Below are 19,824 nucleotides of genomic sequence, written 5' to 3'. Positions count from 1 at the left end.
GCAAATGAAAAAACATATATATTTATACTAAGTTAAACAAAAACAAAACAAAAACAAAAAACAACAACAAAAAAAAACATTTTCCATTATTTTATCCACACAACGTTTCAAAAATTGCTTTCATCGGATTGCTGGAAACGAATATTTTACTCGAGAGTGGCTATCCGCGTCACGCAATTGCTTACATTCCAACGGCGGATTTTGGGCAAAATCTATGAGAAACACAGGCCAAGGCGGGCGACTTGAAACCATTTGCCCAGAGATATTTTTTGATATCCTAACAGGTGGGTGTATATTTAACCCGTAGAAAGTGTTTTTATGGTATTTAAAGTTATAGCCCATAGAAAAGTATGGCGATGTTTTTAAGCAATAATTCTCTTGCGACATACTGTAAAATTTTGCGTTTCAGTTTTACCTCTTTTCGGGCTCAAAACTAACTTTGATTTATTTTATTTTTCGCTCAGTCATACTACCAAGACCTGAACTGAATATAAAATCCATTGAAAGATTCTCAAGTAGTTGTTCTGCGGAGCGCGAAGCAATCAAATATTCAGAAAATTCAGCAAAACCGGAAGTAGATTTTGAGCCCAGTCGGGTCGAAATCGTTTTTGGCGTATTTCTACCAAAGAAAGCTGTATTAGCAGAAACTAACTATGGTCCGTTTCTACTCTTACTAGGACCTATCTATGGACAAAATACAAGCGAAATCAATTTTTCGACCTGTGCCATTGATAGGCGATATAGGTCCATTTTTATAGGCATTCACTCTTAACATATCTTACAAAAAGTCGAACTGAAAAGCGGGTGCAGGGGATTAACACGAGTGCCACTAATCATTTTATGGCGAGCGGGTCGAAGCAGTGATACGTGTTTCACTCCACGAATAATTCAGATGCAAACAAGTCGATGAACAGTGGAGAATATGCGTTACTCGAGGGGTGAGAATGCACCGCGCAATTAATATCCGCCTAGAAATCCCGTGCCGTGAAACTCAAATTGAAATATATCTAGATCCATTTGGTGTTCAACTTTAAATTCATTATATCCTGCTCGCAGAAAACCAGTTAGGATCAAGGACACAATTCCAGCAGCGGATACGTAAGCTTTTTCAACTACAAAAATTGATATTTGTGTTTTAAGTCTGTTTGGGTTAGTCGTTGGTCCAGTAAGCGACTGGACGACGAGAGCGCTTTCAAGGAAGATATTGCTATTTAAAGTAGAGGGGAGGGGGGTGGGGGATACACATATCACTGGTCGCCATTTTGGAGGGGATACACATATCACTGTGACAGGGTTACTCGTTCTTAAAGAGAAATTCAAGCCTTTGATTCAAGAATATTCTCCGATAACGCAAATTTTCATGGGAGATGACCCCAGACTCGGACGATTTTTAGCTCATGCACCAATTTTCTCGCTACTAGATTTTGATCGTTCGCCCCCTCCGACGGAACGCTTGCTACGAGGGCTAGATGACCGCTGAAAAGCGATTCATGACACTGAGTAAGTTACAATTGATCAAGTTAAGCAATGGAGTATTTTTTTTCCATGTTTACATAGCCTCATCTAAACACGAGGGGGGTTTCGAGAATTCCAGACGGTTATGCAAACCCGAGACGCAGTCGAGGGTTTTACGTAACTTTCGAGAATTCTCCCAACCCCCAAATGTTTAGATGAGGCTATGTAAACACGGAAACAGTACTCTATTGCTTTTATAAAATAATTCACAAAAAACCCGCGAATCTTAAGACGTCACAACCGTGTTTGCATACTCTCAACTAAACAGTACACCTATCGACCAATGAAAGCGCGCTTACTACCTCGGTTACTTTATAAGATGACATGTTATCACATACTGTACAAAAAAAGCAGTTTTTATTTTCGATCTGCCTGTTTGCACTCTTTCTGCAGTTTGAATCAAGTCTACATTTTGTATCCGGTCTGCAGTCTGCATTTTGTATACGTACTGACCGATTTCTGAACTTCCCTTAATTCTCCCTTTCTCCAGCATGTTCCTGCCATCTCACTTCCGGCAGGGATATATCGCAAATTTACCGCGCACCGTACACACCAATTGAGTGTAGTCGTAGGCCATCACCTACACCTTCAACTGGGGCAGGGGGGTCGGAGATCATTTCACAGAGCTTGCTACTTCTTAAAGGTGACTGCCTATAGTTTTACAACCGCACGTGTGCTGATGGCAAAAACTTTAGCAAATTGAGCGAACTCAAAGGAGAAAGTCAGTGTTTTTCGAAATTTTATGATGTCAACATGACCACAAAAAGCAAAACTGACAGTCAATTGTCTCGCATTCTCGGTTTGGAAGATTTCACAAAAGAAAATTCAAGAAAATCGCAAGTAAAGCCATATAAACGGTTAAAAACGCATTTTGTTGGGCATTTTTAATTTAAGACTTAACGCCATAATTTAATCGGAGATGATTGTAAAACACGATTTCATCATTGCTTATTACATTTGAGAAGTTTGAGAGAACTGGGTGTAAAACCGAATGCAAAACCAGCTTTCAAAATATAACACGAGCGTGCGCAACGCGCGTAACAAAACAGAAAGGTATCATTACTTTCGTGCTTTCTTTCTTTAGTGCTAACAAAAATCACACTTGATTCTCGTTTGGAAACATTGCGACGGGATACTGATAGAAGTAACACTGAAGGACATGATGTATAGTAGTAAATGGTTTGAACCCAGGAGTATCAGTAGTTCGTATAGTGTGATCGTCCGGGTGAGTGTAGTTCTTCAGAGTCAAGTGAATAGTGTTTGTCAGTCGATGATGTTATAAGTCTGGTCCGTTGAACGTGATTGGTCAGTATAGCCATGATGGTATTGGCTGAAAGACTCGTGTAAAGTTTGTCATCAGTCATTGGTGGGTTTCGATCCGTCTATTGTTAGTCAAATAGGTCGGTTTTTGGTCCGTGTATTGTTAAGTCGGTCTGTTAGAAGTCCGTTTGTCGGTTTCGTTTCCGTCATGGGTAAGTCGTTTGTAAGGCGCCGGAAGTTGTTGACATCTGTTAACAGGCGTTTGTTGACTTTTACGCTGACTTTATTAGACGAAACATTTACCGATCTGCTGAAGCTGACGCTACAAACAGGAACCCAACACCTGTTACTACAGTGACTATACCTTACATTAAGGGCACTTCTGAGACCATCTCACGGATCCTACAGCCCTACAACATTTCGTGTAGCCCACAAACCTACAACTACGTTACGACACTTACTGACCAACGTGAAAGACAGAAACCTAACAACAGACAGGGAGCAGTTTACAAGATCAAATGCTCCGACTGCCAGGCTTCCTACATTGGTGAGACTGGCAGAAACCTTAACACGAGACTGACTGAACACAAACGAGCCACGAGAAATGGTGATGCCAACAATCACATTGCTTTACATCATCAACTGACAAACTAAAACATTGACTGGGACTCTGCTCAGTGCTAAACCTACAGTACAAACTATTTCCAACAACTGACTCTGGAAAGCTGGTACACAAACCTAGAACAAACGCCTGTTAACAATAGACGGATCGAAACCCACCAATGACTGATGACAAACTTTACACGAGTCTTTCAGCCAATACCATCATGGCTATACTGACCAATCACGTTCAATGGACCAGACCTATAACATCATCGACTGACAGACACTATTCACTTGACTCTGAAGATGACTTCCGCTCAGGTTTTCGAAACGTCAGTCACCAACAACAGTTCTTTTCAGAACTACACTCACCCGGACGATCACACTATACGAACTAATGATGTATAGTATAATATACTTTGGTATACACTGGGAAGTAACTTGTGTTTCATTCTCTTAAACCATTTAACGTGCACAAAAGACTCACACAGTATAAAATAAAAGGCTCACAAATCAGTAACCACACCTTCAGTCAGAGGGGAAGACCAGACCCTGCTAGCTGTTCTTTCATATGCCCAAAATTTCAGTCATCCCCACTGACGGTAAGCATGGAATAGACAGCAAACTTTTACTTATTCAGATGCAAATAAATCTTCCTGTCTCTGAACCTTGAATTTAAGACAAGAAATTGTAAAATTCTGGTCCGCAGTGTCTAAAGATGTGACTTTTGTACCTCTGTGGCAAGTTCTTGAATTCTAACCGGATCAGTTATAGGTAAACATTGTCCGTGAGGAAGTTTAACGTTACACATGAAGTTGTATGGAGTACCAGACTGAATTATTACTCTGTGAAAATTCTTTCCTTTGGAGTTCAACTGTGCTACTGTCTCTGAGAGTTCCAAAACTGGAATTTGTCCAGTACTGCTGTGGGATAACCTCTCCAAAACTCTGTCATGCAATGATGGATAAAGGTCATCAAGTGGTAATATCGACTGAAAAGGAATTAAGCCTGCATGTTACTGTTATGAAATAATACTGGCTAACATCACTGGTGTAAGGCAGCTACTCTGCATCTAAATTTCCTCCTACCATGTTAGTTATTGAATTGCCGGTTTGGGAACACATTAGTCCCACAAACATGCAAAGGGCTACACTGAGCTCAAAGCATAAAAAAATATTGCTGTTTGAATCATGTCAGTTTTTTTAACCTGAGATGTAGCTAAGGAAACAGTAAGCTGGCTCATTAGCAATCCCAGTTAGTTTTTCCGGTCTTGGTAGTTCTTGGCAGTTTACCCAACTCTTTGTTTTCATGTGAAATTTCAGCCAGATTTAAGTCTTCTTTCAGCTGTTGCAATTAGTCGGCAACCAACCCTCAGCAACATTCCTGTTCAACACTTTAGTTTCAAGTGATTACAAACTTATAATTTAAGAACACGCCAGTCGTTAACATTTGTGTTTCCAAATTAAATTATGGGGTCATTTTTTTTTAAATTTTCCTGATGAATGTACAATTCTCACCATACTACCATCAATGCACTTCAGTACAATAGTGAGCCATTGTTGACATCCTTGAGAAGCCCGCCCTTCTTGAAAAGACTGGAAGTCTGCCCACTTTGGAAATCTTCATGTAAACAAAATGTACAGCCAACCTCAATTACAGTGTAGTTAAGGGCTGACTGGATTTTAGGGGTTAATTCTTTAGAGGTATTTCCACACTGATAAAAATGCAAAATCACTCAATATACATGGTAGCAGAGACTAGAAAACTCACCGGCAAAATCTTGACAGCTCGTAGACCTGAGGAAATCCAACCTTGATCTGTCGTGACCTAAATTTTGAAACTCCTTCTGCTGGAGTAATCCACTAAAATGAAAGTAAACACATGAAACATCATCCAAAACACAAACAATAAATTAAATGGGAGAAATAGGAAAACAAACAAACAAACAAAGCTACAATAAATATGGACCAGATATTTTGATCTTTGGATTGTATTTTGAATTTATAAATTTACTGGTCAATGCACCAGCAGGGCAAAGAATCACTGAATAATAAAAACAACAACAACAACAACATTTAGTTAGTGCCACAATGAAAAATTAGTCCAGGAGAGACCTGCATGATACAAATTATTTTTTTACAGTGAAAGCAAAAGTTAACATAATTTGTGACAACATGTCTGTTGCAAGGACATTCATGAAAGGATAAAATTTCCATGGCAATAAGTCACCTTTGATTGAGTCATTTCTTTCTCATCATGAAGCACTGTTTGTTCATTGTCAAGAAAGCAAAGGTAAAACATGGTGTCATATCGTTTTGATAAAGTAGCAGGTGTCAGCCAATTAGACCACTCACTGAGAGACCACACATCAGGGACACATTCAAATTTTCTGTAAAGGAAAACAAATTATGTATGTGTATAGTAGACTCACAGACATCTTCAATAAAGAGCCCATCTAAAGATGATAAATCATTAAGATCTCATTTCTTAATACTTTGTTAATTTTCTCTTGACAGAATCATGCTAGAGAGTGGTGTTGCACATACATGTAGCTGTCTAATCTTGAAACACTCAGTGAAGTAGAACAACCCAGGTTTTGGGTATACAAATTATGTTTAAGAAAGAGAAAGCATGTACTGTGTTTCTACTGAATTACAGAAACAGAGTTGGAAGTTTAGGAGAACAAGAAATGCTGAGCGAACACGAACCGAGAGACGAGTGTTTCCACAGCTTTTACGAGTTCTCCAAAACTTCCATGAGTGTACAATATTGCAACAATATTTCCCTGAGTTCCATGAAACAACAACCTGCCTACTGAACAAACTAAGTAACAAAACAATTTCTCAAGGTGAAGAAAAGCTAGTAATTTGGTCATTACCTGCACATGGTTAAAAACTTGCTTGCATCAGCATAAACCTCTTTCCTCCAGGTCTGAATGTCATCCATGTCAAGATTGCTGTTCTTGTCATTTGAGAAACTCTTCCATAGCAGGACTCCTGACTCCTCAAATGTCTCTCTTATTGCACAAATCCTAAATGCAACATCGCTTGGTATATCTGTTGATGCAGAGTTCTTCAACACAGGTGGACGAGGACCTTGAATGTTGACAAGGGATGTGAAGTCTTTCCCAAATTTGGCAAATGATTGTTTAAACAGTTCCAGCCAGTCATTAGAAAAGTCAGCTTTCTCTATCACACCACCAGGAAAAACACAAAAACTTGGCTGTAATGTGAAGAAAAGAAAAAATATCAAATCCATGTTAGGTCTCTTAGATTAAGTCTGAATCTGTAATGCCAGTGAGAGCTTATCCTGGTTTATTTATTTTTATTATTATTATTATTTATTTATTTATTCCATTCTAAAATTACAAAGATAAATATAAAGTAAACAAGTAAGAGGAGAAATGGAAAAGGGCAAAATTATAGCAAGCTAATTAGATGCCCTTGTTTAATTGACAATAATAATTAGGGTAAAAGCATGAATAGGCTGCAAGCCTTTCCAGTTCACCCTGAAGTGGGATGCCAGTCAATTATAGGACTATTCCCAGCACTGAAGTGTATAAGACAGGTCAGTGTAAAACACAGACTGCTGACCACAGACTGCCGACTGAAGTCCAGGGGTAAAATGTTGACTGAATGCAAAATGTAGACTGTAGACCAGGGCCGGGCTAAAATGAGGACTGCAGACTAATAGACCTTTTAAATGAATCGTGTTACCATTTCCATCATTGAGAGTAATTTAAAAACAGTAAACAGGTTAATCTGACTGTTATTAAGGCTAACCTGAGTGATATTCAGCCTAACAGGATTCAGGATTCAGAGTGATTTTCAGGCTATCTGGAGGGTAAACGTTTTACTGTGTGTTTAGCCTGAAAAATCCTGTTTACGGTCAGCACTCGATAATGGAAATAACACGATATGTACAACTTAAAAGTCTGTAGTCTGCAGTCCACAGTCTGCGTTTTACACTGACCGCTATATGCACTGATAAAGTCTTCAGACTGCAGTCTGCATTTTACCCTCAGTCTGCATTTTACCCTCAGTCTGTATTTTACCTCTGGTCTGCAGTCTGACCGGACCAACTATGAGAACTATGGTCTCATTAGCGTCTTATACTGTACATACCATAAATTTACTTTTAGTCCCTCTCTCAAGTAACAAAATCCTGTAGTCGAAGTAGCTTTTAAGATGGCTGTTTTTAGCAACCAAAATTAAAGTGGCTGCATTACGTATCACAGGCTTAACGGCATTCATTTCATTCCTTATCCCTTCCACCTACTCTTAGCGGACATGTTGGATTTGCTGGCCAGGCCACCAAGCTCTAGCCCCAGTCCTGCTCTGTTCTCAAAATGGCTGCCGCGAGAAGAACGCCGTGATGTTATGCTATCAGAACTTAATTGTAGTTTCTCTTAAAGAAGTATTGAAGTATTTCTTATCAAGATGAGTGCAACCTACGCAAGAAAGATGGCTCTATTAAGAGCAAGGATATTTGGCGAGTTGACCCGCCAAGTAACCCCAAAGTAAGTTATTTTAGAGTTGGGTGACGTGCAGACATTTTGACTGCATTCAATGTTCGGTCGAAGCTTACCTTAACTGATGGGAAAAAAACTGATGGCAACTAGGAATCAGTAAAAGCTTTGCGTTCTTCGGCTGCATACGATTTTTCAACTTAACATTGCGCTAACAGCGGGCTCAATTAAGCGTTGTCTTTTTCCCGTTTTTTTGTCCGAATCTTTGTCTTGTAAAAGGTTCCCAGACTTATTAATTAATCTTAATTCTTTAATAAGCTTATTTAAATCGGTGTTTTTAATGTAGTTTACATTTTTTTGTGTGTAGATCGTACAAAATTGTCGAGCATTTTGCTAAACAACCCTTGGGAAGCGAGATAAATTCTTACTACCCGCCTTTGAAGAAGTTCCAGACTCTGCTTTTTAGAATGAGGCATTTTGGATTGTACTATGATGACCATTTGGTAAGTAGCTTCTGTTGAGAGAATAGTAAACACACATAGTACATTTTCAAGCTACACAAGCATGTGTTAATTTTTAAAAACTCTGGAAAAGTGTATTACTACTGGGGCAGATGCAGCATTTTAGAGAATCGAAGGGGGTTTGAGAAGGGAACTTCCAAAGGTCCAGGGGTATCCTCCCCGGAACATTTCTAAAATTGAGGTCCTCAGAAATGGGATTTCTGGCATTCTTAGGCCAAGTCAGCTTGTTACAATGTTGCATTTCTTTATTTAGGGGGCTTGACCAAACCCCAGTGAGTCCCCCCAACAGCTTATACTGTACACATAAGAATTAGTACATCCGTAGATAAGGAATTAATAAAGTATAAATATGAATAAAGAATAAAAAGAGAAGTGGAGAGTATCTATAACCTTCTTGTTAATAAAATTCGAAATTACTTAACCCCTTCATTGAAAATAACTTCTTCCCAGTTCTGTTCTTACCCTAATTACATGTATATTAAATGTTGATTGTGATTATGCAGATAAATGATAACTGAACTTTAGAACGTTTGTGTTGTGATATAGAGTCAAGCTATCAATAGTTGACTGCACTATTGGTATCCTGACTCTACACATTTACAATGTAAGCCTCTATGCTTGGTTTAAGTTGACATCATTAAAGCTCACAAACCAAAAATATTGTCCTCCATATTGCAAAATCGTGATGTTGATCAGAAGTCTGCAATCTTTTGTAGTACTATGTAGTAGGGATCCAAAGCATCTGGAATTTTAAACAACACATAGAAACCAGGCAACATGTATAGTGAATGGCTCAAGACTTGAAGTTTCAGCTCTCAAGAAAGCTGTTGATGCTCACTGAGGACAAATTTAATGACACATATTAATTATTTTTTTATTTAGAATTTCCAAGAAGAGATGGCAGCAAGGCGAAAAGCGAGGGGCAAAGGACCTCCAAAGAAAGGTGAGTCAGGGGGGATCTGCCAAAAGGGTCAACCATGATTTGTATTAGCCAGTGAAATGTTGTGATATGCCTCTAGTAGGCATTCATTAAGATCTGTATCTGTTGCTGTTGTCTAATTTATACTATTTGTTTAAGAATGGTAATGGAAACTGAGAAGCTACAGAGTACAAGTTTTTTTGTGTATCCATAACAAGAGGTCCAGAAAAAGCTGCTTTAACATTGAATTTTGTGCTTGTATTTGCTCTACTTTGGTGAGCATTGTGGTTTTCTTGTGCTCTGTGCTATGGAAAAGTTGGGAGTACACACAAGTCAGAATTAAAACCGTTTATTTTTTTCAGGTGAAGGCAAAAGGGCAAAAAAGAAGAAATAAAGAATGCCTCAAGATTCTCTTAGCTGTGGACTGTGTTCGGTAACCAAAGCAAGATAATTATGTCACAAGAGTTGTTCCTGCTCAGTTGTGTTATTTTCCAAACTGTATTTAATAGATAAAAATTAAACATTAATTCTTTTTTCTTCTCATCTTTGTTGGTTTGTTCCCATAGTCATCTGTGTGATGTTTTCTTATACACCATTAAACACCAGTTGGTATTTACTCTGTACCTCTTACCACAGTCTTACGTAACTCCTAATTTCAACATTGAACAAACGAGTCAGATTATTTTTCATATGGCTAGCATCACAAGCTGTCAAGAGATAAACCACATGGTACACTGTGATGGGTACCTGAAGGAGCAAGGTGGAGCTATATTGCCTGCTGTGTCCAGCAAGAAAAATGAAACTCTTTCAGATCAACACAGAATTCTTATTCCTTATTATTGAAAAGTCAGTCTTTCTTTACTGACAACTGAGAGACAAAGCTAAAAGCTAAAACCATCTAAAAGAAAAAAATTGAAAATGACTCTCATCTCGTTTAAGTAGGCATGTTACCAGCACCCTTGTCTACCCTGGGCGCTAAAATTGCACTGATCAAATGGTTAAAAAAACCTGATGAGCAGTTGTTACTCGTTTTTTATCATTTATTTAGTTATCTATCTGCCTATCTGTCCATCTGTCTGTCCGTCTCTTAGTCTGATATGTTGGTTTGTCTGTCTGTCTGTCTGGCTATTTACAGGGTTTGTACGGGTCCTGGAAAACCTGGAAAGTCCTGGAATTTTATTGTGGCATTTTTCAGGACTGGAAAGTCCTGGAAAAGGGCTACTGGTCCTGGAAAGTTCTGGAAATCTGTTAAACTCAAGTAAAAAAGCATGAAATGTATGGCAGACAGTAAGGACAATCAACATTAAGATCTTGGGAGTGAAAGGGTTAATGTGAATTTTAGGGTCCTGAAAAAATCAATCTGAGTCCTGGAAAAGTCCTGGAAATTTGTTTCTGAAAAAGGGTACGAGCCCTGTATTTATCTAGGGTCAACCGCACAAACAAGATAATAGCAGTGATTTTTGTGTTTTATTTCATCCTTTCGTTGTTGCCCTTTAGGTGGGAAGGGAATAACTATAAGAAAAACTTTGTTCTACTCTTATTCATCCTTATTATATTAAGCTTTTTTGAAAATATAATGGAAAATAACCACGTGACAGGATTCTTCCGCCGTAGTTTACAAGTAGCGCCGGCGAGTGGGAGGAAGGCGGGGACTTGGGAAAGGGACGCACAGGGAAGAGAAGAAATTGCTTGTAGTCGTTTGAGCGCATGTAACCAGCAAAGTCCATGCTTAGAGAAACTTGCTGTGATAGTATTATTCAATTTTGTGTAGTTGCATGTTTCCAAGCTAGAAGCGGCAGGTTCACGTAATGTCTGGTACTGCAAAAATTTCATTTTGGTTCCGTTGAAAAGCTTGAAAGTACGCACAATGAAACTGATTAGAATGAGTTAAAAGTTGTAGCTTATATTTTGCTGTTGTGCGATTGCGTGATCGGCCTCAGCGGAACTCTCCGACAACAAAGAAGCATAACTCGTTACAAGTAGGCTTAGCCAGTCCAGTTACATGTCTTTATCTTTAATCTTTAATAAGTATACTCCTGAAACAGTGGAACTATACTAGGAGTTGAAAATAACATAATAAAAGCACGTAATAAATAATTACAATATGTTTGTATACAGTAAAAATTATAAGTTAGTAAAAGATAAAATAAAATAGATTAAGTATAATCTCGTCGAGATAAGTTAGGACGTCTGAATATACATTATACAAAAGATTTAATGGCTGCAAGAGCAATAGTCTTAAAATTATTTATATTAACATCTTCATAAATAGGTAAATTGTTCCATGCTACTATTGTCCTTGGATAAAAGGAAAACTTATAGACATCATTTGATACACGGATTTGTTGGAAAGGATGACTGTTCGGTAATCTGGTGGCCCTTGTTATTTCGTGAGCATCAATGCAATGTCAAGTAAACTAAATCAGAGGAATCTGATCCCGCCGAAATCACCGGGTCTTACTACCGCATTTTTATTTTCAGATGGTGTAGAGTTCTGAGAGAAAGGAGAAAACATGAAAGTAGAGGCGAAAAACTGTCTCCCTAACTGTTGACAGCTGAAGCCTGCCTCTTTCATCTCCCACTCCATTGACCGTCGTCCGCTGTTCCTTAGCCTCCTTCTTTTCCGCGTCCCCTGTGGGTTCCATATCAAGGCTTGCCTAGTGGTGTTGGTATTTGGTTTGTGCAGAGTGAACCCAGCTATCCCCAGCGGCTTCCCTTGCTCTGCAATTCAATTTTCTCTTGTTCTGTTGTTTGGCATAGGTCTTCGCTTGAGATGATACCTAGCCAATAAACTTGTAGACGTTTTTGGAGACACTTGTTACGAAAGTCTGGATTTTTTTTCGAAGTGGGCGTTCCTCTGGTTTCAGAGCCATATAAGAGTACTGATTTGACATTTGTGTTGAAGATGTGAAGTTTATTCTTTCTGTCTATCAGTTTTGACCTCCAGACTGAACTCAGTGAGATGAAAGCCGCCCTTGCCTTCCCTATTCTTGCTGCAATACTTCTGTCTGAACCACCATCCTTGCTCATCATACTTCCGAGGTAGGTGAACTTCTGAACTTCGTTAATTAATGGAATACCATTCAGGTTCACACTTACTCAGTAGTTCGCATCTGTTGTTTACTCTCATCACCTCCGATCCGTCTTATTTCTGTTGATGCTCAGAAACTCAAAAACTGAGACCAAAGTTGACCATCCCCCACCGCGAATCTAAAAAACTAAGACCTAAGACCCCTTTCGAATCTCAAAAACTGAGACCAAAGACCACCCTCCACCCCGAATCTGACAAAACTAAGACCTAAGACCTCCTCCAATTTCCAAAAACTGAGACCTGAGTTTTCTTCAATTTGAAACTTAAATCAACAACCGGTGATATTTTTGCAGCCTAAATCGTGCGCTCCTGAAGAACCGACTGATTCCTGTTCCATAGATGAATCTTTGATATTTCTTGTTCGTACGTGCGGCACTTAGATCTTCAGTAGATCTTAGGTCTTCGGTTTCTGAGACACCCTAAAATAAAACGCCAAATATCAAAAGTTTCCTGAAGGGTCTTAAAGAATCGAAATGCTAACCTTTAGGGTTAACAGAAGAATTCTGGTGGTCAGTGATTTTGCCATGCACTAATGTTTTATTTTTAAATAGAGAGATTCTCCGTCTTTAATTTGATATTTGCCCGTAATATCCATTCTTCAGACAGCGCAAATCTTGGGCTGATTTATCATAATGTGAAGCTACGTTATAAATACCTTTCTTTTTGTTTCTAATTAGAATCAAAGCTGGTGTTTAGTTTAGATGGATTTTGTTCTCACACCACGAGACGTGTTTTCCATAATCAGTTGCTGATGAGAATTTCGTACTAATTGACCAGCTAAACTTTGCTTACAAAGGACCTTAAGTATGCTCTCTGCTTGTTTACGATTATTGCAACTCAACCACAATTTAAGACTCTGTAAGGTGCTTATTATAATTGCCAACTTCTTTCATAATGACTGAAGCATAGCAATGAATGATTTATAATTCTAGATTTTAATGAAATACAAAACAAAATAAGTCATTTAATTTACGGTACTCCAGTTTTTTCTTCATTAGGGAAATAGCAGCTGCAAGGTTTCTTACCATGGCTGTGGCAGGGATTTTTACGTTTTTTTCGCTGCTTCTGCTAATGATATTTTTTGACACAGCTGCTAGGTGAGTTACTACTCATATTTGTCAAAAGACTTTTGAACTTTTGCTTTTATGTGCTTGAAATCACCGATGGTTTGGGTTCAAATTTAAATGAAAGCGCGTCACATTATTATTTCTCATTAAATTGGGATTTTGCATAGAAAAACTCATTTGGAGAAATTTTACCAGCTTCTTGAGATAACTAAGCGGTATGATCAGAAGGTCTCGAGTTATAATTAATCGAAGACTCCATGAGTCTCTCTACATACCCATAATTCGAGACATGCACTGTGAATACCAGAAGATGATATGTTATTTGGGAAGATGTGGAAACTCTCTCCGTAACCAATTGCAAGGGCAAATCGACTGTTGATACGTCATCAAGTCAGTTGTAAGTGCTAACCATTTTGCCAACACGTCTTCGTTTTGTAAGCCAGCAAACACTAAAAGAGACAATTTATTTTTGTTCTTTGATCTTATAGCAAGCATCATCAGTCAAACTTGACAATGACGGAAAGATTGGATTCCCTGTTTACAAAGCCACGTTATGATCCCAGACTACGGCCTTTCTTTAATGGTGAGCCTTTAGTCCCTGGTCTCAATTCCTTGGTTTTTTTTTTTGGCCGTCACAAGTGATGAATGACTGCCTCTAAATTGTATTACAAGTTCCTACAGAGTGTATGGTGGTAAATCGAAAATTACGTCATCACGCATGTAAAGTTAAACCTCGCTATTTCGAACTCCCGAGAGAAACCAAGAATAGTTCGAAATAGCAAGAACTCGAACTAGCCGATAGTAAATGAGTGAGGAGTTAATTCCCGGGGTTAATCCAAGGAAAATTGTTTTGCGTTTTAGACGGGGAATTCGAAAAACCAAGTTCGGGTCCAGCTTTAGTTGTTAGTTACCAGTCAGCCAAACAAATACCTGGTGCCTCGGTCCATAAAGAAAATTATCCCTCATTTTACTATGAAAGGAGAATAAGCACTTAATGACTGACTCCAAGGGAAACAGTGAGTTTTGTTTCCCCGAGACGGCCCTCAATGTCCCTCGAGGCCAGGCAAAAAAAATAGAACAACTTAAAAATAGAACAAACTGAGAAAAATTATTTGCCTGACGACGGCTGGCACAGGAATTCGCCGCAGTTTCAAGGTGTACGAACTGATCACGGGCGAGTCGAAAGTTCAAGTTGTTGTTTCCCTAGGGAGTTAGTGCGTTTCGACCCATGACAGGTGACACGTTCTCCTCCAATCGGAAAACGCATTTAAGTTGAGAGGTATAACAAATTTAATCATTTGTTCGCAGTAAAGCCAGTGACGATCACGGTAGGAATATGGATAGTAGCAATGGATGCAATTAATGTGATGGATATGGTAAGACGGATAAAGGCAATTCCTTAAATTCATGCTTTATTTCATCTTGTTGTTATTATTGTTGTTATTGTGGTTGTTATTGGTGTTGTTGTCGTTGTTAGTGATGTCCAGTTATTGTGCTGGTGATGGTGTTGATATGTTTGGCTGTAGTAGTAGCTAGTTGTTGTGGTTACTCTGTTGATAGTGGTGTCATTGTTTCGCTATAGTGGTGGTAAAGTGGTACACTGTCGTAATAAAACCGGCTAAGATTTTTTTTATTTGAGTAATAAAGTGTGTGTTGCTGTTGTTTTAGTTTTTCAAGCCGTAACACACCTGCAAGCAGCTTCCTGTATGGCTGACAAGTTTCCGTAATATGAGAGTGCACGTTTTAGTTAAATAGTTCACATGTTGAAGATCCCCTGGCATTCTGGACGATACGCTTTTTATTCGTTCATTATTTGAGGTCCTATATGACAATAAACATTCAATGTCAGAAGGTTTAAAATACTTCTCAGGACATCCTTACTGCATCAGGAACCTAACATGTCTTTCCCAGGCCACAGAGACACCGAAGCGATACCTATCTAATGGCTTCGAAATGTCTCAGATGCTTAGAAACATCCGAACCTGCTCTTAGGCTAGAGGCATAACACTGACCAAAAGCTTGTGTGTTTTACCAGGAGTACGGGTTAGACATTTTCCTTCGCCAGAGTTGGACGGACCCGAGGCTTGACCATGGTCTGCGCGGTACCCTGTCTCTTAGCAACACTATCGTCTCCCAGATATGGTTACCTGACAGTTACTTCAAAAACGCCAAGGACGCAAGCTTCCATGACGTCACCACACCGAACATGATGATCACCATTGGCCCAGGTGGTCTGGTAAACTACAATGCCAGGTGAGTCCCATTCAGTCTTATTAGGTCGTATTATAAGCTCTGGTATTATGAGCCCCTTGGCCCAACTTAGACTAAACATTTTTTCCTTTGCATAGCGGGAGAAAGAGGTAGTTTTGTGAATGCGATAATATCTGCATTTTAAACTTCATGGACCCTCTTTTGCTCACTCGTGACTTCTTCCCTTTTATTTTTCTACTGGCCGTCTCCATTTCTAACGTTACCTGCAATTTCAGATGGATGTCTGTATCTAGGTCCCTCTGATTCAAAATCAGTGGAACATCCACGAATTCCTTTTATAAAGCAATAAATTAGACATACACATAGTTTACTTTACTTCGTCTCACACCGGCTTAGCTATGGTAAAGGAACGTCCCACAGACTTGATAAGCAGAGTCTACAAGACGAACCAACTAGTTTACAAGCGCGCCAAGAAAACAAAATAACAAAGTAAAAATGTAAATTTGGGAATAAATATTTAACTTAAGTAACTGTTGAAAACAAAAGATATGACAGGCCTACACGGACTCCCCTCGTGAATTGCAATAGCGATGCATTTTAGCCTTCAATTAAATTTTCGCTCTAACGAGCGTATCTTTTAGAGATTTGCCTCTCTTATGTGATATAATCGGAGATTAATATACATGCTTTTCCATAAGCATCACTTTGTTTGTCCTCCGCCATGTGTTCTTCGGTGTCCGTTGGAGGACAGTAAGAGGGTGTTTTTGGGGCTGTGTAATCGACATCCCCGTCACCAGTTGTACTTGGTCCGAGATATAGCAGTAATTCGTTGTCTGACGTCTTAGTTGTTTCAGCAGGACCGCTCGGTCTCGATTCTTCACGAATCTCTTCAGCTGCTGTTTGAGGCGTGACAACTTTAAATTCAGTGTTACTCAGGGAAAGGTAGAGAAGTTTCTCAATTCCGTTCCCGCTCGAATAGTTGTTTGGTGATCTTTTTATACCAGGAGAGTCTGTGGTTAGGATCGAAGTTGTAACTTAAAGACATATTGCAGCAGCTATGTCGAACGAGTGAAGGGAGACCAGTTTCTGCTTTTTATTTATTTATTTATTTTTTTTCAGGGTGACTTTAAAAGCTTCTTGTCCAATGGATCTACGACTTTATCCTATGGATGTTCAACATTGCCCTTTGATCATTGAAAGCTGTAAGACAAATTTACAAAATACTATTCGGAATGTCTGCTTATTTTCATGCAACACGTGTATCTCGACACCTTTTAAGTTCTAACTTTAATTCAGATTTGAAGAAGTCAGATATTGTGTTTAACGAAAGGACAACCTTAGCAAGCTTTACAAAATTTGTAACGTTGTAACACTTTTGATTTGACAATTCTAAAACTTGCTGAAAGGATTCTACCGGCTTGTATTTACCTTTATGTTCCGTGTGTATACTCCACACTGGGCTAAACACACCATGACATTTGTCTTCATTATTGGAAAATCTAATTCGAAGGATTTAAGAGTCCGCTCTCCTCCGGCAAAAATATTAAATAGCTAAAACTCAGTTGCTAAGGCATCCTATCATAAAGACATTAGCCAACTTGTCTTCGTATCAGATTCCTTCAGTGTTTCAAATGACCACACTACACATACAGAGTCGTTTTTAATGTGTTTACAGATGGTTATGATATAAACAACATTGCTTACAAGTGGGAGATGTCCAGTGATGATGGCATGTCGTTTGTACCCAGCGATATGAAAATGCTTCCACAGTTCAAACTCACCAAGCTGCAGTTATCAACACTATGTACCTCATATGTCGTTGGTTAGTATGAAGTTCATTTTCCTGAAGATTAATTACAAAGGAAACAGAAGGAAGAATTTTACTCATTTAATTATTTATTTGTTTATTTGTTTATTCATTCATTCATTTGTTTGTTTGTTTATTTATTCATTCATTTATTTATTTATCCCGGTTATTATCTAGAGGCTATAGGCGAAGTGTGTCCGCTTAGTGTGTTTTATTGAAAATCCGTGAATCTTGGCATAGTTAGTTTTGGACGGCAATCCTTTAGGTAGATAGAGCGCCTCATACAACAATTAACAACCGAATTGACTACCGTTTATAACAAAACGAGGGCGACTAGTTTAACCCTCAATAAAAATTAAGGTAATGTGCTCGAAATACTGGCTTAACAACGCGTCTGGGGAGACTTAAAGAGCCGGGTTTGGAAGGAAATTTCGTTGTCCGAACAAAACAAAGTAAAAACGATTTTATTTGCTATCCGAAAATATAAATTAGTCGTTCGAGTTGTTACCTGTTACTCTAAAAATCATCCCTTGTCACATCTTATGGCAACAATGTTAGGTAAGGTAACAACTAAGGTACTAGCTAACAGCTAAGCATTAATGTAACATTGTGCCGTTATTTGATAACTTCCTTTCGAAACACTGACTAACTGAGTAGATAACGGTTAGAAGAGTCTCGCCTGTAGTCTGACCACAGTTGTTGTTGTTTTTTTTCTGTAAACACTACTGATTTACAATCAAGCAATTCTTCTTTAACAACTCAGCCACTAACAACTAAGTGTTGATTTTGTTTGGCAGGTAACTGGTCTGGAGTGAAAGCATTGTTTACGTTACAGCGCTTGTACAGTTTTCAAGTGATTCATCTTTACGGCCCCAGTGCACTCATCGTCACATTATCCTGGCTTACCTTCCTCTTACCTCGCTCTCAGTCCCCTGCTCGCGTCACACTGGGAGTGACGTCAGTTCTCACCATAGTTACCATTCTGACTATGTCAAATAACGCTATGCCCAAGGTATGAAGCCTGATCAATAAAAACAAAAGAAAATGAAAGAAGCGACGAACACTTGGCGATATACACATATTGTTCTTAGCTGACGACCAAAAGGCTCGGGCGCAGATCCTTCCTTTTCTGGGGAGTGGAGGGGGGGGGGGGGGGGGAATGAGCGCTGCAAGATGGAGCTATCTTGCCCGCTCGGGCCTGCCTGCCCTGTCCCGCAAGAAAAATTTTCCCGAAAGTCATATAATAGATCCTTTATTGACCAAGCTTGTTTGGTCAAGATGGCTGTTTATTATATGGCTAGCTCCGTGAGCGGGCAAGATGAATTAAATCCTGCACTGTGATTGGTTACCCGAGCGGGCAAGATGGAGCTATCTTGCCCGCTCGGGATTACCCGCCGTGTCCCGCAAGAAAAATTTCCCTGAAAGCCATATAATAAATCCTTTATTGACCAAGCTTGTTCGGCCAAGATGGCTGGATATTGGCCTCGTTCTTTTTTTGCGCGTTTATGGACCTCGACTCCGTTTCGGTCCATAACCACGCAAAAAAGGAACTTGGCCAATATCCAGCCATCCTGACCTCACACTTGGTCAATAACCCATACATATTGGCCTGGTTGTGTTTTTGCGAGTTTATGGACCTCGACTCCGTCTCGGTCCATGAAAACGCAAGAAAAGAACTTGGCCAATATCCAGCCATCTTGGCCTCACACTTAGTCAATAACCCATACATCTTGGGTTAAAATTAGGTATTTTTCCGATCGAAATATCATCAATTTTTAATATCTATTTTATTTTGTTTGTTTTGTTTTAGGTGAACTACGTTAAAGCCATTGACAAATACTTGATTGTGTGTTTCTTGTTTGTGTTCTGTTCGCTGTTGGAATATGCAATTGTTCTTCTTCTTGATCGAGGAAAACGGAAGTTTGAAAAAGAGAAGAATGAGGTGAGAGCTCTTGTTACATACCACGGTCACCATTTGATCTGTTACAAATTTCTTACAAGGAAGGACTGGGGACGAATACGTAACTTACTTTCGATACCAATGCTCCGCTGATGGAGCCACTGAGGGTAGACTTGGAACACTGGACACAGGAGCCGCGACAAAGGCCCTTTTCGTTAAAACGAACAAACAAAGAAAAAAACAAAAAAACAATGGGGAGGGAACGAATTTTGTTCGTTGGACCTTTTCCAACTCTCAGACGGGCTCCCTATGCTACAAGCAACGATTTTACTCTCATTAGGATAGTGATTTTTGCGGTATTTTTGAACTTGCAGTTTAATGGATACACGACAAAACAAAATGGTACCACAAAGCAAAGGCAATCAACTATGTCACTAGAGGAAAAGAGGCTTCACGAGGAGC

At 39.1% G+C, this 19,824-nt stretch overlaps 3 protein-coding genes across 3 annotated transcripts in view; 2 read left to right on the top strand and 1 right to left on the bottom strand.

The window, feature by feature from the left end:
* Window positions 1-3,871: 3,871 nt before the first annotated feature.
* Window positions 3,872-7,691, bottom strand: LOC110062485 (acyl-coenzyme A diphosphatase NUDT19-like). Its single transcript, XM_020769411.2, has 6 exons — window positions 7,503-7,691; window positions 6,257-6,600; window positions 5,608-5,767; window positions 5,149-5,240; window positions 4,896-4,998; window positions 3,872-4,369 (listed from the first exon to the last, which is right to left on the bottom strand). Exons 1-6 carry the CDS (start codon window positions 7,629-7,631, stop codon window positions 4,091-4,093), a joined length of 1,107 nt encoding a protein of 368 aa, XP_020625070.2. The 5' UTR covers window positions 7,632-7,691; the 3' UTR covers window positions 3,872-4,090.
* Window positions 7,692-7,698: 7 nt separating this feature from the next.
* LOC110062486 (small ribosomal subunit protein mS33-like) lies at window positions 7,699-9,829 on the top strand. The gene is made up of 4 exons (XM_020769413.2): window positions 7,699-7,897; window positions 8,214-8,349; window positions 9,250-9,310; window positions 9,649-9,829. Exons 1-4 carry the CDS (start codon window positions 7,818-7,820, stop codon window positions 9,678-9,680), a joined length of 309 nt encoding a protein of 102 aa, XP_020625072.1. The 5' UTR covers window positions 7,699-7,817; the 3' UTR covers window positions 9,681-9,829.
* A 1,811-nt stretch (window positions 9,830-11,640) lies between these two features.
* The window catches only part of LOC110062494 (glycine receptor subunit alpha-2-like), an 8,531-nt gene continuing 347 nt past the window's right edge, over window positions 11,641-19,824 (top strand). Inside the window, exons 1-11 of the mRNA XM_020769419.2 lie at window positions 11,641-11,651; window positions 12,221-12,328; window positions 13,376-13,474; window positions 13,933-14,027; window positions 14,753-14,820; window positions 15,480-15,697; window positions 16,775-16,857; window positions 17,331-17,477; window positions 18,260-18,474; window positions 19,273-19,404; window positions 19,737-19,824. The exon at window positions 19,737-19,824 is cut by the window's right edge and continues 347 nt beyond it. Of these exons, the coding sequence (XP_020625078.2) occupies window positions 11,641-11,651; window positions 12,221-12,328; window positions 13,376-13,474; window positions 13,933-14,027; window positions 14,753-14,820; window positions 15,480-15,697; window positions 16,775-16,857; window positions 17,331-17,477; window positions 18,260-18,474; window positions 19,273-19,404; window positions 19,737-19,824 (1,264 nt within the window). The remainder of the gene's footprint in view (window positions 11,652-12,220; window positions 12,329-13,375; window positions 13,475-13,932; window positions 14,028-14,752; window positions 14,821-15,479; window positions 15,698-16,774; window positions 16,858-17,330; window positions 17,478-18,259; window positions 18,475-19,272; window positions 19,405-19,736) is intronic.

This window comes from Orbicella faveolata, unplaced genomic scaffold, assembly GCF_042242905.1.
Source record: "Orbicella faveolata isolate gen_17 unplaced genomic scaffold, um_ofav_v1 contig_37, whole genome shotgun sequence".
In the NCBI taxonomy this organism is placed as follows: domain Eukaryota; kingdom Metazoa; phylum Cnidaria; class Anthozoa; order Scleractinia; family Merulinidae; genus Orbicella; species Orbicella faveolata.
The sequence above is the reverse complement of the archived record's forward strand: the minus strand, read 5'-3'. Positions and strand labels throughout refer to the sequence as shown.